General features: G+C 45.2%; 1 protein-coding gene across 1 annotated transcript in view; it reads right to left on the reverse strand.

The window, feature by feature from the left end:
- Positions 1 to 4996: 4996 nt before the first annotated feature.
- The window catches only part of SH2D7 (SH2 domain containing 7), a 214931-nt gene continuing 193419 nt past the window's right edge, over positions 4997 to 26508 (reverse strand). Inside the window, exon 6 of the mRNA XM_085646307.1 lies at positions 4997 to 5857. Within this exon, the coding sequence (XP_085502433.1) occupies positions 5807 to 5857 (51 nt within the window). The 3' untranslated portion in view covers positions 4997 to 5806. The remainder of the gene's footprint in view (positions 5858 to 26508) is intronic.

Consider the following 26508-nt stretch of genomic DNA (forward strand, 5'->3'; position numbering starts at 1 on the left):
AAGCACTCACCCCCAGTCAACTGATCTGGGTTTAATCCATCACCGTTCTTTAGCCCACTCTGCCACCCCAGTTCAGACATGGCCATATGCAAATCAGTCTGACCCTGTGCCTCATGGGAACAGTCCAGCCCGAACTGCCAAGCCATGTCTTCCCTGGACCGGAAACAAGCTTCCTAGGACCGGTTTCTGGCATTTCAGCCGTCTTCAGCCAGGCATGCTTGAATCCAGTGGCAAAGTGAGCAAGAGACTCACGTCTGAGCATACACTGCCAACTTATGGCGAACAAAGCAAAAACCAAAGGAAATGATGGATGGAGTGTTGAACATTGCAAGCACTCACCCCCAGTCAACTGATCTGGGTTTAATCCATCACCGTTCTTTAGCCCACTCTGCCACCCCAGTTCAGACATGGCCATATGCAAATCAGTCTTACCCTGTGCCTCATGGGAACAGTCCAGCCCGAACTGCCAAGCCATGTCTTCCCTGGACCGGAAACAAGCTTCCTAGGACCGGTTTCTGGCATTTCAGCCCTCTTCAGCCAGGCTTGCTTGAATCCAGTGGCAAAGTGAGCAAGGGACTCACGTCTGAGCATACCCTGCCAACTTTTGGCAAACAAAGCAAAAACCAAAGGAAATGATGGGCGGAGTGTTAAACATTGCAAGCACTCACCCCCAGTCAGCTGATCTGGGTTTAATCCATCACCGTTCTTTAGCCCACTCTGCCACCCCAGTTCAGACATGGCCATGTGCAAATCAGTCTGACCCTGTGCCTCATGGGAACAGTCCAGCCCGAACTGCCAAGCCATGTCTTCCCAGGACCGGAAACAAGCTTCCTAGGACCGGTTTCTGGTATTTCAGCCGTCTTCAGCCAGGCTTGCTTGAATCCAGTGGCAAAGTGAGCAAGGGACTCACGTCTGAGCATACCCTGCCAACTTATGGCGAACAAAGCAAAAACCAAAGGAAATGATGGACGGAGTGTTGAACATTGCAAGCACTCGCCCCCAGTCAACTGATCTGGGTTTAATCCATCACCGTTCTTTAGCCCACTCTGCCACACCAGTTCAGACATGGCCATATGCAAATCAGTCTGACCCTGTGCCTCATGGAAACAGTCCAGCCCGAACTGCCAAGCCATGTCTTCCCTGGACCGGAAACAAGCTTCCTAGGACCGGTTTCTGGCATTTCAGCCCTCTTCAGCCAGGCTTGCTTGAATCCAGTGGCAAAGTGAGCAAGGGACTCACGTCTGAGCATACCCTGCCAACTTATGGCAAACAAAGCAAAAACCAAAGGAAATGATGGACGGAGTGTTGAACATTGCAAGCACTCACCCCCAGTCAACTGATCTGGGTTTAATCCATCACCGTTCTTTAGCCCACTCTGCCACCCCAGTTCAGACATGGCCATATGCAAATCAGTCTGACCCTGTGCCTCATGGGAACAGTCCAGCCCGAACTGCCAAGCCATGTCTTCCCTGGACCGGAAACAAGCTTCCTAGGACCGGTTTCTGCCATTTCAGCCTTCTTCAGCCAGGCTTGCTTGAATCCAATGGAAAAGTGAGCAAGGGATTCACGTCTGAGCATACCCTGCCAACTTATGGCAAACAAAGCAAAAAACAAAGGAAATGATGGACGGAGTGTTGAACATTGCAAGCACTCACCCCCAGTCAACTGATCTGGGTTTAATCCATCACCGTTCTTTAGCCCACTCTGCCACCCCAGTTCAGACATGGCCATATGCAAATCAGTCTGACCCTGTGCCTCATGGGAACAGTCCAGCCCGAACTGCCAAGCCATGTCTTCCCTGGACCGGAAACAAGCTTCCTAGGACCGGTTTCTGGCATTTCAGCCCTTTTCAGCCAGGCTTGCTTGAATCCAGTGGCAAAGTGAGCAAGGGACTCACGTCTGAGCATACCCTGCCAACTTATGGCAAACAAAGTAAAAACCAAAGGAAATGATGGACGGAGTGTTGAACATTGCAAGCACTCACCCCCAGTCAACTGATCTTGGTTTAATCCATCACCGTTCTTTAGCCCACTCTGCCACCCCAGTTCAGACATGGCCATATGCAAATCAGTCTGACCCTGTGCCTCATGGGAACAGTCCAGCCCGAACTGCCAAGCCATGTTTTCCCTGGACCGGAAACAAGCTTCCTAGGACCGGTTTCTGGCATTTCAGCCGTATTCAGCCAGGCTTGCTTGAATCCAGTGGCAAAGTGAGCAAGGGACTCACGTCTGAGCATACCCTGCCAACTTATGGCGAACAAAGCAAAAACCAAAGGAAATGATGGACGGAGTGTTGAACATTGCAAGCACTCACCCCCAGTCAACTGATCTGGGTTTAATCCATCACCGTTCTTTAGCCCACTCTGCCACCCCAGTCCAGACATGGCCATATGCAAATCAGTCTGACCCTGTGCCTCATGGGAACAGTCCAGCCCGAACTGCCAAGCCATGTCTTCCCTGGACCGGAAACAAGCTTCCTAGGACCGGTTTCTGGCATTTCAGCCGTCTTCAGCCAGGCTTGCTTGAATCCAGTGGCAAAGTGAGCAAGAGACTCACGTCTGAGCATACCCTGCCAACTTATGGCGAGCAAAGCAAAAACCAAAGGAAATGATGGACGGAGTGTTGAACATTGCAAGCACTCACCCCCAGTCTACTGATCTGGGTTTAATCCATCACCGTTCTTTAGCCCACTCTGCCACCCCAGTTCAGACATGGCTATATGCAAATCAGTCTGACCCTGTGCCTCATGGGAACAGTCCAGCCCTTTGGTTTTTGCTTTGCTTGCCATAAGTTGGCAGGGTATGCTCAGACGTGAGTCCCTTGCTCACTTTGCCACTGGATTCAAGCAAGCCTGGCTGAAGAGGGCTGAAATGCCAGAAACCGGTCCTAGGAAGCTTGTTTCCGGTCCAGGGAAGACATGGCTTGGCAGTTCGGGCTGGACTGTTCCCATGAGGCACAGGGTCAGACTGATTTGCATATGGCTCTGTCTGAACTGGGGTGGCAGAGTGGGCTAAAGAACGGTGATGGATTAAACCCAGATCAGTTGACTGGGGGAGAGTGCTTGCAATGTTCAACACTCCGTCCATCATTTCCTTTGGTTTTTGCTTTGTTTGCCATAAGTTGGCAGGGTATGCTCAGACGTGAGTCCCTTGCTCACTTTGCCACTGGATTCAAGCAAGCCTGGCTGAAGAGGGCTGAAATGCCAGAAACCGGTCCTAGGAAGCTTGTTTCCGGTCCAGGGAAGACATGGCTTGGCAGTTCGGGCTGGACTGTTCCCATGAGGCACAGGGTCAGACTGATTTGCATATGGCCATGTCTGAACTGGGGTGGCAGAGTGGGCTAAAGAACGGTGATGGATTAAACCCAGATCAGTTGACTGGGGGTGAGTGCTTGCAATGTTCAACACTCCGTCCATCATTTCTTTTGGTTTTTGCTTTGTTCGCCATAAGTTGGCATGGTATGCTCAGACGTGAGTCCCTTGCTCACTTTGCCACTGGATTCAAGCAAGCCTGGCTGAAGAGGGCTGAAATGCCAGAAACCGGTCCTAGGAAGCTTGTTTCCGGTCCAGGGAAGACATGGCTTGGCAGTTCGGGCTGGACTGTTCCCATGAGGCACAGGGTCAGACTGATTTGCATATGGCCATGTCTGAACTGGGGTGGCAGAGTGGGCTAAAGAACGGTGATGGATTAAACCCAGATCAGTTGACTGGGGATGAGTGCTTGCAATGTTCAACACTCCGTCCATCATTTCCTTTGGTTTTTGCTTTGTTTGCCATAAGTTGGCAGGGTATGCTCAGACGTGAGTCCCTTGCTCACTTTGCCACTGGATTCAAGCAAGCCTGGCTGAAGAGGGCTGAAATGCCAGAAACCGGTCCTAGGAAGCTTGTTTCCGGTCCAGGGAAGACACGGCTTGGCAGTTCGGGCTGGACTGTTCCCATGAGGCACAGGGTCAGACTGATTTGCATATGGCCATGTCTGAACTGGGGTGGCAGAGTGGGCTAAAGAACGGTGATGGATTAAACCCAGATCAGTTGACTGGGGGTGAGTGCTTGCAATGTTCAACACTCCGTCCATCATTTCCTTTGGTTTTGGGAAGAAATATACCTCAGGAACTCTATCTGGTCTTTGTGGTAGATTCTCTCCCCGTGCCTAAGGTCTGTGACATAGTTTGTGAGACTGTGGAGGTGTAGATTAAGATATTGTCTAGAGTGATGGCAAGGAACACACCACTCGGCACAAAATGATGTTCATTTGATATTACAGAAGAGTCAGACATAATGTAGTTAGAAGAGCATAATGGTGCACTCAAAATGTCTATTTCTCGTTTAAGGTTTTCCATTCTTCACTGACTTCCATGTACACAGAGTTGTGCACTTCCCTTGGATCCACTTTCTATGGATGGTGTTTGGACCAGTCCAAGAGGTCAGGCATGTGCGCCGAGGGATATTGTTAATTCTAACCTTGATGGGGTGTGATAAATGGAATAGGGCTGTCTCTGCGTCTCTGTGCACAAACAGGGGTTGGAACCCATCCCCTGATGTAATTTGCCAACTGAAATCTTTTAGAACAGTCCAGCTGCTCTCATGACCCCCTAATGCTAATACCTTAGTCCCTACGCAAAATCTATGTCATAATCTCGCTAAATGTTTTAAGAACAAGGTGGAGGCGGTTTACGGGGACTTTAAGGTAGGACATGGGGGTGAGTCTTCATTCCCTGAAGTTTCCTCCTTGGACAGCAGCCACCCAGCCGCATCACCCTCCCATCATACCAGGACATGATGTACAACATAGGCCATGGATAAGAGGTAAATGAAAATGATGACAATGGTCAGTAGAATTTTAATTCCTACCAAAGGTTAAAAAAAGGAAAGAAATATACATGATATTAAATCATACTTTTATTTTCAGTGACTGCGTGACTGCCTTTAATTTCTGTCTTCTTTGTTTTCTAAATTCGTGCTTTGTTTTGCAGTTTTACGAAGTAGAGAAACAAATATATTGACACATGTAATTTTGTTTTATTCAGTAATGAAAAATTAATATATAAAACAAAGCATAGGGCACCCTCTTGTATTATGACTGCCGATTTATAAAATGGAAACGTTAGATGGTGCAAAGATTAAAAACATTTGTATTGTCTCGTGTATATGCAACAACCATAGTGATAGAAAGAAAATGTAGAAATTGTGAATTGAGTCCTTCTGTAAAATATTTCCCAAAATATTCTGAATGTTTATTCTCCAGGAATCCATGTCATTTCTGTGTGATTATAGTGGGCAGTTAGTTAAATAGCATTTAGGTATTCTAAATACAAATTTATCAATTGGTGATATGAATAACTACACATTAAAAAAAAATTGTATGACCTTGGAATGCAGTATATGTTTGGAGAGTTTCTTACGATACAGCATGGACAACGGCCTCTGTCCAGTCTAAGAATCACTTACAGCTGCCAATAAAATGGTATTTAGTTTTACTCAAGATTCTCATCTGGACCAATCAAATTTAAATGCTGGCTCATCTTCAGGTTTGCTGCTTTGTTTGTCTTACCATTAAAAAAAAATGCTGCTTAGCCAAATTATCTCTTCATATAACAATCGTAAAGCAATGTCACGGAGTCTTAAAATGTTCAGTCGCAAACATATGAACCAAGATTATACAAAATAAGATATCATTTCATATTTAGATGTATTCAAGGTAGCACATCCACAATCTCAACAGCTGTCTCCCTGACTGTGTCTGAGTTACACAATTTTCTGTTTTGAAATGACTGAGATGTGCAAATCACAATAGGTGTTGGTGTTTGACTCAGTTCTTATTCTTTCGGCCAACGAAGAAGAATCCTTTTCGGTTGTTATTCTGTGAATAAAAAAAAAGTCAAAAAAGATGGATTAAACCCAGTTAATACTACCTGAAACTGCAGCACAGTATTTCACGGGCAATTTTCATTGGGTTTCCCTCTCATGCTTTTAGGATAAAAAATGATAAAATCCTGAATGTAAGGCAAGAAGCACTTCTTTGAATAAATACTTCATTCTACTATTTCTGTTAATGGATTAGGGCATTACAGACAGATTCTGAGAGCTAGGTGGCTGTTAAAGGATCTCTACCCAGGAGAATAGGCACAAGCTAGAGCCAATGGACTATAATGAAAGAGAGCCTGTAACATCTGCATAGCTCAAGGGCAGAAGGCTATAATGCACCCACTCGTGGTAGAAGTTTCTAAACTAGGCATGGACAAATTCAAAGATAAAAACTAGAATGTTCTAGAAGAACAATACTAGCATTATTGGCCCTCTGGCACAGCACTGCCTTTTGTGCAGGTCCCAACATTCTGATATTCTAATTAAGATTTGTTGCCCGCACAGTCAGGCAGCAGCAGTTAATAATTATCCTCCTCGAGCCACAGACGAGGGTGCATAACTGGGGGATTAAATGAGCAGTTATTGCCCTGCAGACGAATACAATTAGTTTACTAATACCCAGGGGTGGAGCTTGGTCAGTAAGAGGGGGGAGGGGCGAGCTTCAGATTTCCCAGTAATCACGGGGGTTAAAATACATTATACGAGAAGCAAAGCTGGAAGGGGGCCTTAAGGAGCAGCAGGAAGGGAGAGGAGTGTGGCTTGTGAGGACTACTTATAACTCTGTATTTCATAAAATAACAGTTTTTAAGACCTTTGAAACAGACGTGTGTGTGTGGTTTTGTCTGCATGTGTATATAAAAATCCTAAAGTGAAATCCGACAAACACCTCACCGATTTAAAGCACCTGTACCCAACTATTTACTGCAGAATACATTTGTTAGGGGGTGTAACACACCCCTGTAGCTACGCCCCTGCTGACACCCCACATGCACACAAACACAACCAAAATTGGGAGCTCAGCGAGACCATGAGCAGCCCCTCAAATGCATTTTTGGCTGCTTAAAACAACTCCATCTATCCTTTCTGCTCCCACATTCTCTGGTAATGGAGCAGGCAGTGCATAGATGGCTGTGTGGGATGCTCCCCTTATCTTTGGGGAAGGCCAAGTCAATCAGCCAAATAAAAGAGAAAATATTTGTTTACGTTTTTCTACTTTTCTCTGGCGGATTGGCCTTTTTTCACCAAAAGCACGGGCAGGAGCCCAGACCTTCATCTGTGTACCCGCAGCTGTGAGGCAAGCGGCACGTAGAGCGACAGGGGGGGATGCAGCCCAAACATTCAGGTGAGAGACGGCTCATGCTGCCGCGGCGCTCTCTATTTGTCCATAGGGTGGGCAGGCCAGCCAATAACACTCCCCTTTGTGGGCCTGTGACATTAAATGTATGTGGGAATCTGAACATTCTGATATCCTGACCAGTTCCCTACATTCTACTTACAGTAGTATTTTAGCCTTATAGTCTGCCACAACGGGCTATACCAGTCTTTAACAAGCATTTACAATGCAATGGTCTCGGCAATATTATAGGTAGAGCTATTGGTATTGCTCATTATTTTTGTATCATTTTTGTATCCCTAAATAAATGGCATTGTCATTTCTATTGACATTAGCTTTTTTTGCATATGTGATACCTATTGCATTAGCAGAGAGAGAGTGATGTAGTGAGAGAGAGAGTGAGCTATTGAAATAGAGAGTAAGGTAGTGAGAGAGAGTGAGGTAGATAGAGAGTGAGGTAGTGAGATAGAGAGTGAGGTAGATAGAGTGAGGTAGTGAGATAGAGAGAGTGAGGTAGTGAAAGAGTGAGGTAGTGAGGGAGAGGGATGTTGTGAGGTAGTGATATATAAGCATAGAGTGATGTTGTGATGTAGTGAGATAGAGAGAGAGGTGGTTAAAGAGAGAGTGAAAGTGAGTTAGTGAGATAGAAAGAGTGAGGTAGTGAGATAGAGAGTGATTGAGGTAGTGAGTGAGAGAGAGTGGGATATTTAAAGTGGATGGAAATATGGTGGCATCATGTACATTCTTTGGAAAGGAGGATCCTCGGGAGACTTGGGGTGGCTTATGGAGTGGTAAGCATGTAGTGGAAGGATCGGGTGTACGCATCGGGAAGGGGCATGAATCCAGAACCCAGTGCTTGAAAAAGTGAAATGACAATTCCACGTTTAAAGAAAACTGTAGCCTGCACCTAGAAAGAGAAATATTTAAACCGTTAATCACCTATTCCAACGGTAGGTCCAACAGGAAAAAATAAAGTAAGTAAAGGTGTCGCTGTATAGTTAAAATAGCGCCCTTCTGTGAGTACAGAAAGGAAATAAAATTACTAAACTGAATCACCCCTGATCACTGGCCGTAGTACCAAAAGTAATAATATCCCTAGAACAATACATCTAGCACGGTATGTGGTGTACCCATAAATTAGATCTGAATGTCACAACCCCAACGAATTACGAGGGACTGTCAACCCACAGCTAAATAAATCGCTGTTCTACTTCTTCAAGTTAGCAGAGCTGCAGAAAAATAAAAGGAAAAGGGATATGTACACTAAAAATTGAATACTTTGTTGCGCAGATAGTGACTATACACAAGAGGGCACGCACATTCATCTTTAACCAAGAATTGTGTAATTGTACAGCTAAAAACGTACTTGCATCCGTACCATTATGTGGCAGGGGACTGATATATGTCTTGGCGCCAGTACAGAAGGAACTGGCAAAGACCTTTTCCGGGCTGATAATTACATTACTTTAAACGCTTTATCATTGGTGCGAAACTAAAGAAAAAGGAAGGTGTGGGCTTTAAGATTAGGCAAATCCCATGGTTACTATAACAACTACAATAAGGCCAGATGCCTAGTGTTAGTACCTTCTTATAAGAATTGCAGACAAAGCGTGGACAGAAGTGGACCTTACTGGTTGTGACGGTCCCACCTGACGGGCTCAACTATATGAGAGAGACCGAACAAAAATAATGTGTCGGGCATTATACGCATGACTATGGAATAGGACAGCGTGAAATGATCATTCTGACTAGTACTGGGCAAACGTTTCCCGACTTACCTTCCTGCTGGAAGAGTTGAATCAAACCAGTGTCGATCTGGTCCTGTTCCATGCAGAAGACCAGAAAGTACACAGCGTGCAGAATGCGCAGAAATGTTAGCATCATTCACCCGTGGCAGCATAGAGATAAAAGGAGGACTGTGAATCAAGTCACAGGGGAAGGATATTAGTATCAGCCATCTTGAAGTTGATACCATCCACTATACTTCGCCCCCTTAGCTCGCAAGGAGTTTCTCAACTTCAAGATGGACAATTCTAATATCCTCCCCCTGTGACTTGATTCACAGTTTATAGTCAACAAACAGGCTTCCATCCAAGTCCATTATAACAGGACGGCACAGACTTTATTTTCATAAAACATGACTTCTCTGGGATGAGTGCAAAATAATTATGAAAATGATGCTGCACTTGATTCCGTTTTATATTTTATGATATGTAACAAATCTGAGCATACATTACATTTTTAAACAAACACGATACACCATAGGCCTGCTCGAAACGATCAAGTTAGCAGAGTACTGCAAATATACCAATAAAAGATTGAATTGTGTGTCCTTAGACTTTTACAAATAACTAATTATAATTCCACAAAAAACAACTTTAACTACACAGCACTTGTATACACAGTAATCTTAGCCTCCAGACTGGAATACAGGAAGTGTATTGTTTTGGTACTGGGCATGAAGAAAAATACAAAAGCTACATTCTTTATGCCGGCTCCGTTGAAACCAAATTCACACTTTTAAAGAATGTTATCCCTAACAAATACCGTTACATTACTTGACAAGTAAAAGACTGGAAAATAAGGGTAATGAACTTCCTTCATAACACACCTTCCTGCAGTCTTGTGTCTCCACTGTAAATCATACTAAAATTTCTGTGTTAGGAAGCCGAGCCTCAGTTGTAAAAAAGCTGCGGGGTTCTCGGATGAATCCAGATGGCTGCAGCGGTTAGACAAAAACATTATGCTTTCGGTGCACAGCCCGTCTTTCCGTGCAGTGCATTTCTTCTGTCTACTGTACAAAGAAGGCAGAGTAGAGCGCACATAGCAACAGCCAGGACAGCTGATTGGGCGGTAGGCGTGGTTCAACGCTTCCCTGTTTGCAAGGTCTACTACAATTTCCTGTCTGTTTGGCAGTAGTATCAGGTTTTCTCCTTCTGTGCTTGTGAGCTCAGCTGTGTTTGAGCAATTTAAGAAAAACAGCACAAAGAATAGAACTCAACAGCAGCCGATAGAAACGCACAGATTTATCGGTTTTAACATACCAGGTATGAAAGCAGCCAAAAGTATTGCCTTACAACCGTCAGGCGTTTATTTACATAGTTTTAAAAGTGCAGATCATGTTTGAGAGAGTTCTGCGTTGTAGCTCATGCCTCCGGGCGTCAGTACGATGGCAGAAGCTTCTGGCTAGCACCCGCTCTGCGCAGACACCACCGCCTTTCTCCGAGGCGAAGCAGAAATGCCTCGGAGAAAGGCAGCGGCGCTTTCGGATTCGGGGGCGTGTTCTCCTCTTGCCATTGGCTGGAGGAGATAATTAGAAAAGTTGCAAAAAACACGCCCCCAAATCCGAAAAGGACGGGGCCTGTTCGCAGTGACGAACCTCTTCTCCAATGGCTGGTCAGCATTCAAGAGGCCAGCCAATGGAGAAGAGGGGAGAAGAGGGGCGGGTTCAATCCCCTCTTCTCCAAGTCATTATATCTCGCGAGCGAGACTGCGCAAGCGCAGCCTTCGCTAGCCGAGACCTAAAAACAGCCGCCAGCATTACTGGCCCGAGCCACTGTGGGGGACAGTCAATGAGTAGATTTGCAGAGCGCTACTTGTCACCCGTGACCGTGAGGATATCCAGGTGCTGTAAGCACACAGTCCCAATTTAAAGGAAAATAGCCACCGCTAGCTCTCAGAAGCTTGAATCTTTCTGCTGTGTTCACTGTTCATTCAACATCTTTGAAGCTTTCATCTCTCTGCATTCACAGCGGATGCTGTGCTGATCATTGTTCAGTTTGTGCCATGGTTGAGCCTGCCCAACAATAACTGACATGAAGGAACTGCAGGAACTGTAAAAGCAGACATGATGAAGTGTGTACAGCCTTTGATAGATTGTTTCATTTTGTATGGCAAAGCAGAAGTAAAGGCATGAGTTAAGTTAGAGGACTTAACACTCCCCTCACTCCCCCCGCCACGAGGCACTGCTTTCCCTTGCCCACAGCCTTTGCCTCCCTGCTGCGTTGAGGAGAGGCAGAGGGGAGGGTGAGTCAGAGACAGTATGTAGATTAAAGTATTCGAATTTTGATGCGGCTGGCCTATGCTAGTGTTTATGGCGCCCCTCATCTCCATTATCTTCGAAGAGTTTTCAAGATTCCAATGTTCTAATAGAGCAGTAAAGCCTGTTTCTTTGGGCTCGTCCCATCATTAAATTCCCTCTACCGGAATCAACAAGGAAACGGACCTTTGACGATCAGTTTAGTCCTCAGCAGAACTGCTGTAATGCTCCTAGAACATTTCTTTCACCGAGGGCGGAATGTTTTAAGGTAAACAGGGAGAAACAGGAACACAAGCAATGGAACGCTGGAGACAAAGCTCTATACCAGGGGTACTCACAAACTTTCTGTCGGGGGCCAAAATTACAGTGTGGTTAGTGGCCGAGGGCCGCACTGATAGGGGTGAAGTCTGTGGGGGCGGGATCAGTGGGGGGCGGAGCTAGAGTAAAAAGAAAACCTTTCAAAACATTAGACAATGCTGTATTTCACAATCAGATGCAACTACAAAGAGCACATTTTGATAATACATTTTTATTTGAACGCATTTAGTGAAAGTAAAACAGCAAGTACAAAGGCAAACATAATGGTGGACAGGCCTTCAAGGTTAATCAACACTTACCACCGCTAGGGTCCACCTGCTGGTGCTAAGACACCAGGGCTTTTAAGATTTTGCGGCGCCTTCTTAGGTCTAGCACGGGAATGTGCTCCCTCAGGAGAGTGGTCTGGGAGCCTGGTCAGGAAGGCTGAACCTGATTCACCAGTTCTACTTCAGCAGCTCTGACCATAGCACCACATCCTCTCCCCCACTGATCACCATACTGCCCCACTTAGAGAAACTTGCAGTGCACTGACCCGCTATAAACACCTGGATGTGACTCAATTCTAATTACGCACTTGACAAGAACAATATGCTGCCTAAAAAAAATTAACATCCTAGAAAACATAAACACTCATAGGGAATGCAAGATTAAGTAAAGCATGTGAAATGTAAGCAGTGAGTGCTTTCGCATGAAAAGGTAAGGCCATGAATACAGGGCCCGGAAAGGACCAGTTTCAGTGCCCATTGCTATATCCTTACAAAACATAGGCGGTATTGCTTAAAAAGATCACATTCGTAAACACACAGACGCTGTATACATTTCGTTTTCCAATTCCAATTCCCATTCAGTACCTCCAGGCAAGGTGCACTTTCCCACACAGGGAAAACAATGTTGTTCAAAGAGGGGAGAAAACACAAGTATCACTTCACTGGCAAACACTGTAACGTGGCGCTAATGTGTTTAGGTGTAAATAAATCAATCTGGCCACCTTGCAACCACTGTCTTGCTTTAATTAGTTATTTATTTTTGACATTTGGAATGTTTTATTCTTCTCCACCCCGAGGCTGCACTGGTGTCAGAAAAAGACGTTTCCACCAAAAATGTTTTCTTTTTTGGATCCATTTCACAGGGGAGCAAATAAAGGAAAGGAGGAAAGAGAAGGTAATACCTGTTTCCTGAAGTCTTGGTTTTCCCTAACTGAGGAGCGAGACCGAAAGAGAGGGAAGACTCGGAGGCTTAGAGGCCGTCACCGGGGCATGCGCTCACAGTTATAGGGACTTGGGGAGGCTGCGCGCAGGAGCCATATGGACTAAATGTAGGAAAATATACATGACAAATGTTCCTGGTCGCATGGCTTCGCTTCGCTATATTAAAAAGCACGTTCGTATCCCAGGTCTCGCGCACAAACGCTTAAAGAAAATAAACATACCTGTGCAGGCGCTGCTGTGAAGGTTCTCCGGGGCTGCGGGCAGGATGGACGTCGTGAAGAGGGACACAGGAAGCTCACCGAAAGGTCCTTTAAAAGTCAGCTGTAACTAGCGCTAGTTACAGCTGTCTTTTAAAAGGCGTGAGCTTCGTGTGACGTCAGAGGCAGGCAGGCCAATCAGATGCAAGCAGTGAATAAGCAGAGACGATGGCCGCAGGAGGAAAGGTTGTGAATGCGTATTAAAGCGTATTCACAACGTTTGCTCCTGCGGCCATATTCCCTGCTTACTCCCTCCAAGGAAGTGTACTGTCATCGATCAAGGTCCGCGGGCCGTCAATGAAGGCCGGGCGGGCCGCCAGCGGCCCGCGGGCCGTACTATGAGGAACCCTGCTCTATACTTTGATGTCTTCAATGGAGCACCCAACATTCCAGCTATTAAACGACCATCTCCGGAGTTGATGATCTGAGCTGAGGACATTCTCAAAATATGGAATTGGGGCTTTAAGGGCTGGAATAGCCAGCGGTAGCAGAATAGTGTCCTCTTTTAAAACAAAAAAAAGCCTCCTGCAAGACACATGGTTTTAAAAACCCATTGCTCTCGTCAAAAACGTTCAACGCTCTACATTCACAGCCCCGGATGTGGGGTTCATTTAGTGTAGTGGCTGCACATGCAGCACTTAATAAAATGAATGAACAGCAAGGAGCTTTGACAACAGCAAGGATGGGTCATCCCAGCCATTGCATGTCCCTCAGTTCTGCCAATATGATTCACTGTGTTTGGCAGAGCAGAGTGAGTCATGGGCGGGGATACTTAGCCTTGCCTCCTCCTGCAGGACTCAGGAAAAGAAAAGACTTGCTATTGTCTCACCCACAGAGCCTATTTCCCTCTCTCCTCTCCATACCTCCTCATATCTTGAATAGAGACAGAAGTTAGGGATAGTCAGGGCTGTGGATTCAAGCATTAAAATATTGATAGTATGGGGCCTGTACCAGTGCATATATCACACTAAGTTAGCCCATTACAGTGCTCTATAAGCAGGGCCACTGGAGCTATACAAATCTGCGGCTGTGGCATTTTCCGCAAAAGTTTGAATTTTCCAGTTAATCAATTATAATTTTTAAGATTTTACCAAAAAGAATGTTTATAGCTCAAACAGAACAAAATTTACTAAAAACGCTGTAGATGATGCTGCGCAGTGATAGACCCTTTCCGAAAGTTGACTGGTCACCTTTCAATACGCCATTGCTGTATTCAACTGTTATTAATTAGATTAAATCTTTACCCAGACAGTGTTAACTGTGCTAAGAAAACAAAATGATACAGTAATACTGTTACAAAATGTGCTGCAATATAGTGCATAATTTGCTTTTTCTTGCTGCATAATTAAGTCCACACAGCCATTATTCGATCCATTCCTGTCCCATAATTGCAGTGTCCCTGCCTGTAAGGCTACTAGAATATTCCAAACACAAGGAGATGATGGCTGGAGCACTGAAACTTTTAGACAAACATCCCCCCAGTCACTATTAGATCTGGGTTAAATCCATCATCATTCTTTAGCTCACTTGGCCACCCAAGTTCTGATCCAGCCATATGCAAATCAGTCTTGACCCTGTGCCTCATGGGAACAGTCCAGCCCAAACTGCCAAGCCAGGTCTTCACTGGACCATAAACAAGCATCCTCGGACCGGCTTTGGGGTAACACCCCTTATAAGCCCAGGGCCGGATTGGCCGTAGCGGGCACCGGGCAATCCCCCGGTGCGCCGCACGGGTGGGGCCGGTTTTGGGCCTCTGGGGCCGTTTTTTTTACGGGGCCGTTTTTGCAGCATAGCTGCAAAATCGGCCCTGTAACAAAATCAGCCGAAATCCGGCCTAGGCAAAGAACTCGACGGCACCCCCAACCCCCTGGGGGGGGGGCCTGCTGAGCACTTTGCCAGGGCTGGTTTTGGTTCCCAGTCCGGCCCTGCATCAGCCAGACTAGCTTGAATCATCCAGTGGCAAAGTGAGCAAGGGACCCATGTCTGGGCATGCCCTGCCAACTTAGGGTGAACAAAGCAAACATGTAGGTGATGGACGAAGAGCTGAACATTCCACCTTATGAAGGCTGAATTTAATTGAAAAAAAAACCAGGGGGTAGAATGGTTTATTACTTGTGCCTCCAAAGAGTCTACGCCTTTCACAGTCCCTCCTCTATGTATATTTCAGTTACGGAAGTTGTGAGAGGAGACTTAAGTCAGCCCCTGATTCTTCCTTGGCTCTGCCCAACTGCTTTCCTTTGTTTCGCAAAGCAGAAAGGGACCTAGAGGTTGATGAGAATTGGCCCCTCCCACTGGCACTGTGAACTATGGAAGGAGGGAAGGTGAATGACTGCTATTTGCCCTGGCCCGCAGCCTCTGCCGCTGTCATTTCCTTGCGCAATCCACGTATCCGGGAGAGAAAGAAGCGATGTAGACATTAACGGTCAAAAACTCCCCCGTAAATACCTTCTTTCACAGAATTCAAAGATTTAAGAACTGAGATGAGTGACCATTTGCAATGTCCTGTTTCGACAGTCTTAAAGTGGGCCATGATGCAGCAGGGATGTGGTTTGGACTGTGTGGCTTCAGCATGCCTCACTAGGGACTTTTAGAGCACAGAAAACAGCAGTAAAGTGGGACTGCTGGGATCTTCAGTAGCAGTAAACAAGCTGTAGCGTCAGCATGTCACCGATGCACAACAAGCATTGCTAAATGCATTAGGTTTCACCTATGTTATTAATAATAACCTTTTTTGGTTGTAAGTTCTAGTTTGGTGAATAGTTGTCCAATAAAAGTTATGGAAACTCCGTTCTAGTGTCATGGCTTGTTTTTTAGGAATGGCAATTTCTTGTGCTGTTACCATTGGTATTATAAGGTGGGGAGATTATGTAAATGGGTTATTACTAAGATAAAAAAACATGTACCAGGTAAGTACACACTATTGATGGTTTTGCTATTTTTTCATAGTCCCATGAGTCTGATTTCAGTGCCACCCACCCAAAATAAAGAAAATTCTAACTTAATTGTTAAGAAATTAAAACTCTCTTAATGCCAATGAGTGTTTACTCGACGAGCACTGGTAATGCATCGGTTTCGCCTATGTGATGAATAATAAACTGCTTTTATCAATCACCGTCCGTAATAAAAGAAAGAGCTCACTTTCAAAGATCACACAAGCGGAGAGGATGTGGCACAGCGGCCAGAGCTGCTGAGTGAGAGCTTGGGATCCTGGTTCGAGACTCAGCAGAGCAACGTCCTGTGATTCTGGGCAAATCACTTAATCTCTCCGGGTGATGAGTTGCGCCAGCAGTGTATAAGCATGTCTTAATCTTTTCTTTTTGTGTTCCTGCCCTAACATCACCAATTAGATTGCAAAATACCATACATAGAGTACAGAGAGAAAGTAAATGCATTAATTTGACTTAGACTTAATCATGTCCAATGTAAGGTTTGTGTCCTTAACCCCTTGTGTGCTTCGGACGGCCCCTGGCCGCCCAACGTCATGGTGGGCGTGTGCAGAGGACGGCCTGGGGCCGCCTGAACCCCGCCCACTCATTAAAACGCCCACACAGCGTGAAAATAGGCACAGCACGGAAGGGGTTAAGAAGTTACAAAGAAGTGAAATTACTGTTAGATAAACCAAGCTGAGAAGTGAAAAAAGCACTTTTTGCTGTTTGAACAGTTCTTTTAATTTGCTCCATGGCTTGCAACACATTTTTGCTCCTTCGCAAATATTAAAACAATCCTGATGGGCCACCGATTCCACAGTCCACGCTATCAGATCAGGGGATGTTGTCACTGCAGGGAACAGAAGTGTCTGTAAATCAGTGCAAGACTAACTTGAAGGGTCGCCATATTTCCTACCCTGTCAGGTGTGTGACTCGTGCTTCCATCCTGTGCTCCCGTCTTAAACAAGATTGTGCATAGAATACTGTGAGGAAAAGAACAGAAAACAAAACATTGATCCTGGGACAGAAGTCTGTGGAATTACCATATTTAACATGTATCGCAGGAGTGGAGATGATGTGGCACAGCGGCTAGAGCTGCTGACTTGAGAGCTGAGGATCCCGGTTCGAGTTTCAGTGGCGCAACATTCTGTGATTCTGAGCAAATCCCTTAATCTCTCTGAGTGATAAATTGGCTATATAAAACTGCTGCAAGATGAAAAAGCAGAAAGAGGCTAAACTTCATAAATAAATAGTTCCACCAAAGCGGATGCTAACAGTATTTTGGCCACAGGAAACTGGTAAGAGAAGCAGACGAAGAACAATCATTCCTAAATGTAGAGAAATATGCTACAGCCAATAGAAATGGAGGAAAAGTAAGTGGCAAGAACAGCAACCAATAAAAAGCTAGGAAAGAGAGGAGGCGGGTTGTGTGCCCCTTTTAAGTTTATATTAAAAACTATAGATTTCACAAGTGCTGTGCAGGTGGACCCTAAAAAAGACCCTTTAAACGTACACTATGTAATAACATACTACCACTGCAAACAAACTATCCACCCACCACTACACATTCACGCAATAAAACATAAAACCAGTGTAGCTTGCCTGTCTTTAGCAGAAGCATTTGCGTTTTAGGTAAAAAATCTTGTCTTTGGGCAAAGCTTCACAGATGTTGAAATCAGGCAAATTGCACAAGGTTAAGTGAAAAAGATAGAGCTCTTAACAATTAAGCTAATTTCCTCTTTTATTTAGCTGCAGCTCTCGCCTTTTTTCACCAAAGTACAAAGTATGCAACCTTCTACTGGGACTGAAAACTTCTTGGCATCCTTTTTGTTTTGGAAGAAATATAAGGTAAAGCGTATTACAAAGTACTGACGTGCTAGGACAGGCCGATGATTTGAAAGTTTCTTTTGAAATCAGGCAGCTATGCACAATCAATCAATCAATCAGGGGTTGGTAAAGCGCACTACTCACCCGTGAGGGTCTCAAGGCGCTGAGGGGGGGGGGGAGGTAGGGCAGCTCAGGTCAGTTGAAACAGCCAGGTCTTGATTGATCTTCTGAAAGCCAGCAGAGTTGGTGTGCGTCGTATTTCCAATGGGAGTGAGTTCCAGGCCGAGGCTGCGGTGTAGGAAAACGCCCTGCCTCCGGTTCTGCTTCGGCGGATGCGGGGGACTTCTGCCAGGGCGAGGTCAACTGAGCGGGGGTTCCTCACGGGTTAGTGGAAACTCAATCTGTCGTTGAGGTACTTGGGCCCGATGTTGTTGAGTGCTTTGTAGGCGTGTGTGAGTAGTTTGTAAGTGATTCTCTACTCGACAGGGAGCCAGTGGAGTCTACGTAGGTCGGGGGTCATGTGTTTGTGGCGTGGCGTCTCTAAGATGAGCCTTGCGGCTGCGTTCTGGATGGTTTGGAGTTTGTGTAGTAGGGATTTGTTTATTCCTGCGTAGAGGGTGTTTCCGTAGTCGAGCCTGCTTGTGATGAGGGCGTGGGTGACCGTCTTTCTGCAGTTGGGGTGGATCCATTAGAAGGTCTTACGAAGGATCCGGAGGCAATTGAAGCTGGTGGAGGAGATGGCGTTGAGTTGGCGGTTCATGGAGAGGGAGGAGTCCAGGATTATGCTGAGGTTTTGTTGCGTGGTCCGTAGGGGTGGGGGGGGGGGGGGCTGAGGGCTGGTGGCCACCATGCGTTGCTCCAGGAGGAGGGGCGGGTGCCAAAGATGAGTACTTCGGTCTTGTCAGTGTTGAGTTTGAGGCAGCTGTCCTTCATCCACGATGCAACGTCCTCCATTCCTTCCTGAAAACTGAGTCTAATATCTTCTTAGTTCCTGGTGAGGGAGAGGATGAGTTGGGTGTCGTCAGCGTAGGATATGATGTTAAGTCCGTGTTTCCTGACGATGTTGGCGAGGGGTGCCATGTAGACGTTGAAGAGGGTGGGGCTCAGCGAGGAACCTTGGGGAACTCCGCAGATGATGTCTGTCGGCTTGGAGAGAAAAGGGGGAAGTCTGGCTCTCTGAGTTCTTCTGGAGAGGAAGGAGCGGATCCAGTTGAGGGCGTTTCCCTGGATCCCGGCGGAGTGGAGTCTGGTGGTTAGGGTGCGGTGCAAAACGGTGTCGAAAGCTGCGGAGAGGTCCAGGAGGATGAGGGCTGCGGTGTGGCCCTGGTCTAGTAGCATGCGTATGTCGTCCGTGGCGGTGATCAGGGCCGTCTCGGTGCTGTGGTTGCTCCGGAAGGCAGATTGGGATGGGTCCATGACGCAGTTTTCTTCGATGAACATGGTCAGCTGGGTGTTGACAATTCTTTCCGAGACTTTGGCGGCGAAGGGAAGGAGGGAGATGGGCCGGTAGTTCTTTAAATCCGTAGGATCGGCCGAAGGCTTTTTCAGGAGGGGCTTTACTTCTGCGTGTTTCCATTCCAGGGGGCAGGTGCTCGAGGCCAGGGAGGAGTTGATGGTGCGGGTTAGTTCTGGAGCGATGGCATCGGAGGCTCTGTGGAAGATGCGCGAAGGGCAGGGGTCTGTGGGGGCTCCGGAGTGAGTTTTCTTCATGGTGGCGGTGATGAGGTCGACGGAGGCGGCGGACCAAGTGGTGATGGTCGGGATGGTGGAGGTAGTGGCGGTGAGGGAGAAAGCGTTCGTTGGTTCGTTGAAATTGTCATAGAGGGTCGAGATCTTCTGGTGGAAGAACATGCTCAGCTTGTTGCAGAGGTCTTGGGAGGGTGTGATGTCTGTTTTTTTGCAGGAGGGTTTGGTGAGATGTTTGATGATGTTGAAAAGCTCGCCGCTGTTGGCGGCGTTGCCGTTTATCTTTTCGCTGATGAATGTTCTTTTGGTGTCCTTTATCAACTGGTGGTAAATTCTCATGGCGCTTCTGTGGTCGGAGAGTGACGCTGGGGTCTTCTGGTTCCTCCAGACCTTCTCAAGTCGTCTGCAGGTGCGTCTGGCCTCTAGGAGCTCGGTGGTGAACCAGGCTGCTTTCGGGGGGCGTATGGTGGTGGCATATAAAAGAGAGAATTAGCCTAAAAAGCCACAATTATAAAATCTTGCACACCTGCTCTGCTGCTGCACACCATATGAGCTACAGGCAGATGGCTGTGCCAAGATGGGCACTGTAAAAATATGGTAAACCATTTAATGGTATTTGCAAAATGGTCATGACAAACCTTGAACACTTTATGGGCAGACGTGTGGAGAACTATGACTAGGCTTAGTGACTACAAGACTTAAACCTCTGCTAAAGAGGCTAAGCTACAGATATGTCAGATACTACATTGGCACATGTAAGGTGCGACGTCTCTGGTAGTGGCCAAAATGTGTATTATCAGGAATATGGGAACTAGACGTATCCCCACCTATGATAAATGGATTTCAGCACGACTACGCCATCCACCCAGCAAAATGGCTCTTCACAAAATGCTAATATTTGACTGCATTTGGGGACACTTTTTCTTATCACTAATGTGTCATATTTATTAAACCTTATCATGGTTCTCATTATATCTATACATATATATGGATCAAGGATAATTTGAATCTCTGCCCCTTCCTTGGTCTTAAGAATGCTGATGTTAGCGAATGAAGCTTGTATTTTGCCCATATTTTTACATCCATATATAAGGCCTCTCTTATCCTTTATTTTCCTATTTTCCTTTCAAATGCAGTTGTTTTGACCTGGACTAATTGGTAGCACTTTAGTAGTTACTTTACTTACTACCCTTTTACTGTCATCAAACTGTTCCCATACTACTCTCTCCTCGGTCTATTCTTTACCTAATGTCCATTTGTGATTGTCTTCTCCTTGATAATATTAATTATGTATCTATTTGTAGAGTGCAAACACTTACTTGGAAGGCATCTTGGCCTAGGTGGGAAACAGTTCCAGTGACTGGCAGCCAGCACAGAGAAGCCTTGCCCACCTACTCGGGTCTTCTTAAACGTAGGAAGCTTGAGGAGGTTGGCTTTAGCTGAGACAAAGTTCTTTGAGGGATGTAGCATTGCAGTTTATTCCGGAGGATGCATGGTCTGGCTTGGTAGACGATGCTCGGGTCTTAAACGTAGGAAGCTTGAGGAGGTTGGCTTTAGCTGAGACAAAGTTCTCTGAGGGATGTAGCGTTGCAGTTTATTCCGGAGGATGCATGGTCTGGCTTGGTAGACGATGCTCGGGTCTTCTTAAACAAAGGAAGCTTGAGGAGGTTGGCTTTAGATGAGAGAGAGTTGTGTGAGGGATGTAGAATTGCAGTTTATTTAGAAGGATGCATGGTTTGGCTTGGTAGAAAGCCCACTGAACAATGCAGAGAGACTAACACTGAACTTTCTTTGGCAGAGGAAGTAAGTGAAAAGTGTCCCGGGCAGTAGGAGACGAGGAATAGCATAAGACAGATGGGGCTTATTTTGCTGTGGCTGACTGTATACAGTACATATATTTGATGAGCTAGCCAAGTGCACCCAAAAGCAATATGCTGCAATAGTCCAGTCTGCTCAAGATATCACTCTGCACTACAAGTAGGCAAGCATGACAAGGCAACAGTTGTAAGATTTTACGCAATGTCCACATAAGAGCAAACCAAGTTGGTGAGAGTCTGTTGGCGTGAATCAAGAGCAAAAGTTCGCTGTCCATATGCACTTAAGTATTCCACACGGAAGTAGTGACCACTGGGACTGAGTTGTCCTCAAGATGCCAACATTTAATCGGCAGTGGGAGCATGGGATTTACTGTGGAGGAGCACAAGACCCCAGTTTCCTCACCACCGAATTTCAGAAGTTTGCACCGAGCTGGCAGGTGGTGCCGCACATGCATTCATGGAAAGATGATGTCGGCAACTGAGTAGTGTGATCCATTGTGAAGATTAATTGAGTGTCATCTGCGTAGCTGACTAACTTTACGCATAGGATCTAATTAAAAGAGCAAGTGGCTTGAGAAGAATAATAAACAGTGTCGGACTGAGGAAACCCCCTGGTGGCTGATTTGAAGGAGGAGGTGAACTGCTTGCACTCTTTCAACCAGATACGACTCGCACCAACTCAGAAACTTTTTCTGGCCACCACCTCAGCGAACCTAGAGATTAAAATGCCATAGTTAACTGTGTCGAAGGTGGCAGACTGGTCTAGAAGCACTAAGAAGCACTACCTGATGACCACTGCCCACTGACATTCGAAGGTTGTCTAATACCGTGACCATGGCTGTTTCAGTGCTATGTGAGGAGCAGAAGTCAGTGTTCCTCTTTCAGTAGAGAGTGTTCATCCAGGAACTCATAAAGCCTCTTCCGTCAACTTTTGCTATGAAGGGCTTTGAAAGGGTGGATTAACCTGGTCTCCTTAGTCAAACAAATAGAATCTCCTTGTCAGAAACACATAACAATCCACACACCTTTCGCCCTAGCGGGATGAGAACGGACAACACAAATGTAGTCAAAACAAATGAAAGAAAGAAAATTCTAATTATAAAAATTGATTCAAATTTATGTTAAAAAACTATACAGAATATGCTCTATATATTGTCATATAGCTAATTATGAAGCAATAACAATCTAGACATATCAATGTATAAGAGATCATAGATCATAAATGACAAACTATCCACGTATTGTTAAAAACATCTACACTTACAATTCATTAAACACCCCAAAACATAGAATTGGGAACACAGTAAAAAAGGACAATTTTGTCCTATTCAAAGAGAAAAGTCACAAATCAAAGATTCATCAATTGCGACCCTAAGGAATGTAGTTTTCAATTATATTTGTCACAAACACAGTAATCAATGATTTTGTGTGGTTTTCTCTTTAAAGAGAAAACCACACAAAATCATTCTATGTTTTGTGGTGTTTATTGAATTGTAAGTGTAGATGTTTTTAACAATACGTGGATAGTTTGTCATTTATGATCTATGATCTCTTATACATTGATATGTCTAGATTGTTATTGCTTCATAATTAGCTATATGACAATATATAGAGCATATTCTGTATAGTTTTTTAACATAAATTTGAATAAATTTTTATAATCAGAATTTTCTTTCTTTCATTTGTTTTTACTACATTTGTGTTGTCCGTTCTCATCCCGCTAGGGCGAAAGGTGTGTGGATTGTTATGCGTTTCTGACAAGGAGATTCTATTTGTTTGACTAAGGTCATATTTGGTGCCCCTCTCCTTTGTCTTTGGGGTCCCTCCCTTTTTTTGACTTAACCTGGTCTCCTGCATGCCTTTTGAGTATTCGAATCCCCAGAGTGTTCCCTGCATGAGCAGCAACATACTATTTTTCCTGCAGGCAACAATGGGGAGAGGAAGTGGCTTAACGGTTAGAGCTGCCAACTTTGGAGTTGCAGGAGCAAGTTCGAGTCTCGGTGTCAGCTCAACATCCTGTTATTCTGGGCAAATCACTTAATCTCCCTACGCGTACCAAAATGAATGTGTCCTTGTTTAACTTAACCGGTACTCATGTAAAGCGCCCCAATACCTTCGGGTGGAGCGCTATATAACACTGCAAAAAAAAAAATGAACGTAGGCCACCAGGTTTTGTAATTGATTACCTTGGAAACCCAGTAGAGCTCCAGCTTTGACTTCTGTTTGCCATTAACTTGGAGCCCATTAAATGGCATCGCAGAGAAGACCTGGCCAGGCCAAACACAACTGAATTTCCACGGAATCAAAAAACAAACAAAGAATTGTAATGTTGCCCCGTGACATCCAAGTCTAGAATCTTGGTTAGTTCAGCCTTTATGCGGGATCTTGTCTGCTATCTGGTACTCCTTGCTTTTGACAGTATGGGCCCTGAGTTCCAAAATATGTTTAGAAACTGTGAGACAAGATGTGAAGGTGTGAAGTTGCAAGGAGAATTTGAGACAGTAAATGACTGCAGTAAGTAATTCATATGTGGGTTTTGCCACAACCTTCGACAACTGGAGACCTGTTTGCTATACAGACTGTTGTACTCTCCAGCCACCCTTCCTGAAGCCGCTTACTCATAATACGATCTATGACACACAGTGACTGCACATCCCCACGAGCTTAGCATCTATGATGAAAAATGTCTATTAAACTACACGAGCAATGGCAATCAAAAGTGATCTAAGATCATGGCCGATTCACAAAAGCATTTACGAGCACGGAAAGTGCTCCTACTGGAGGACTCTTTTACATACCCGCACTTGCCTTAGTGAATCGACCCTGAAAAGAGCAGGGAGAGCACAGTACTTTCTGTTGCACTAACTATATGTGATTATTTCCTGATACTTATTCCCTTTTAATTCCCATTTTAGATATTTTGGGGCCAATACACGAAAACATGCAGGTGTACATGATGGAGTACTGCAGGGGAAACGTGCTTTAGGACGGAGCCGAAATCACGATATGCCTTCACGGCGTCGGTAATAGAATGAATGCGTCTTTAGCACATAATCATTCTGTATGCAATTCATTACAACAACTTGCTTTAGGGGTGTACAATGGTAGAGTGGTGTTGGAATTAAAGTCCCTACTGTTGCGCAGACTGGAGTTGGAATAGTATATTAAACTTCTAAGGCAAGTTGTTAAAACAATTTGCGTGCATCACAAATGCGTGCTAAAGATGCATCTGCTCAGATGATGGAGTTCCTAAGGCATGCGTGAAAAACGCAGGTAGAATTCCTTCATGCATTCGTACTGCAGTAATACTACTTCACATATTACAAAATGCCTTTGTATAGTTTCCCATCATCTCTGCCAAAAGGCAACTAATTTTATCAAAGTATAAATTGCTGCTTGCCAAGGTCTCACCAATTTCATCAGTGAAATTTCAAAAATGTGTATTTTGGGTACTGTATGTTTTGTATTTCAACCACTCAAAAACACTGCTTAAAAACTCATGATTACTTTGTACATTTTTTGTTATTGCTCATCCAACATCAATTTTGAGAAAAGCCAGAAAACTATGGGGCATTTGATAAAGTTAAATACGCCCCATAAGATGCAATGTTGATAAAGTATAAACATGGAATAGAAGAATTCAATTGCGACTGCTGACAGTATGCAGTGGAGTGGCAGGCCAGCAGCAGAGCCGGCGGCAGGGTGTGGGAGGAAGTGTTGAGTTGAAACAAATAAATAAACGTACTTGAGCCTGAGGCCGCCTCATGCTTCTCCTCCGTTCTCCTGCTGCAGCTGCTCCTGATAGCCTCTGGGACAGACACCCCAACCAATTCAGACACAGCTCTCATACTATAAGAGCAGTGCCAGGATTGGCCTGAGCGGGCTGCTTTGACACTCCGCTCAGGCACAGGGAGTCTGTGCAGTTTCTCCACAGCCGGGTTGAGAAACCTAACAGCGCATGTCTGTTTGGCCAGCCTAAGACGGCCGACCAAACAGACATGCGCACTTAGAAGAGCACAACTACTCCCTGTGACCCCAGCTCCACCCATACACGCTGGCTCGGCCAGCAGCTGACAAATAAAGCAATAGTAAAATATAGTTTTATTTTTCAGCTGCTGGCTCTCAGCCAGTGAGGCGACGCTACTCTGCCATTGCAGAAGAGCCGTCTACGGAAAAAGTCTGATAAACTCTTTTGCAACCTAAGTGAAAGCATATTTTAGCCATAAACAAAATGTTTTGGCAGTGTTGCAGGGATTCTGCTTATGCACAGAACTATGCTCAGGAGACCAGGACCTCAGAGAATTGTGGTGTACCAGAAACTCCCCTCAGAACCAAGAACCCCTTATCCGACTAGCTTAGTATCCCATTCGTTGGCCTAGATCTAGCTAGGCGGTCCCAATGTATAGACAAACCAGAACAAGCGACTTAGATATTTCTCAGGAGTGGTGGGAATCCGAAATACCTGTTCGTATCTATTTGTTAGTCCACAACAGAATAATACAGACACGGTAAAGTTTAAAGAGTTTATTTTATAAACCTCGCGTCCTAAGATGCAGTACTTTGGCCAACACTAGCAGACTAACGGTACAGATCAGAACCATAAGCATTGTTATAATACCATACAAAATGAAAGGAGCAATCATACTAATAATGACAGTGGTATACAGCCACACTCCTTTCTCTAGAATCTAATACATTATTATTAGACTATTGGAAGGTCTCTTAGGTTTACAGGGGGGACCCCATACCTTATAGATCAGCTTAGTAGAATCACATCAAAGGATCAGCTAGCTCTCTCATGCATCAGCTCTTCCGTTCGAATGAATGTAAAACCAAACTGTTCTGCAATATTAAAGACGCTTGTCCTTCAGATATTGGCAGCTGTATGTATGATATGTCTAGAAAGTGGTACGATCAATCTAATCACAACACTCTGTACCTTCTAGTGACCCAGACTCGTTCTTTACATGATGTACAGACCAAGGGCACATTTCACTGTTAAGAATGTGAAACAACAGTTTGTTATCCTGTAAGGCAAAGTCGAGTCAGCATTTCTAAAATGAATAACACATAACAACAGTGTCGTGTGCAGCGCAGCAGAAACGACAAGCTGGCTTGCTAACAATTACCTCGGTTATGCTAACTTAGTGTTGTAAATAGGGCGTGGCTTAATCCATCCCACACCCCCCCATGATCGCAGCACGAACCAATAGGGATACACTTATCAAGAACGC

Source organism: Triturus cristatus, chromosome 3_1, assembly GCF_964204655.1.
Source record: "Triturus cristatus chromosome 3_1, aTriCri1.1, whole genome shotgun sequence".
Classification (NCBI taxonomy): Eukaryota; Metazoa; Chordata; class Amphibia; order Caudata; family Salamandridae; genus Triturus; species Triturus cristatus.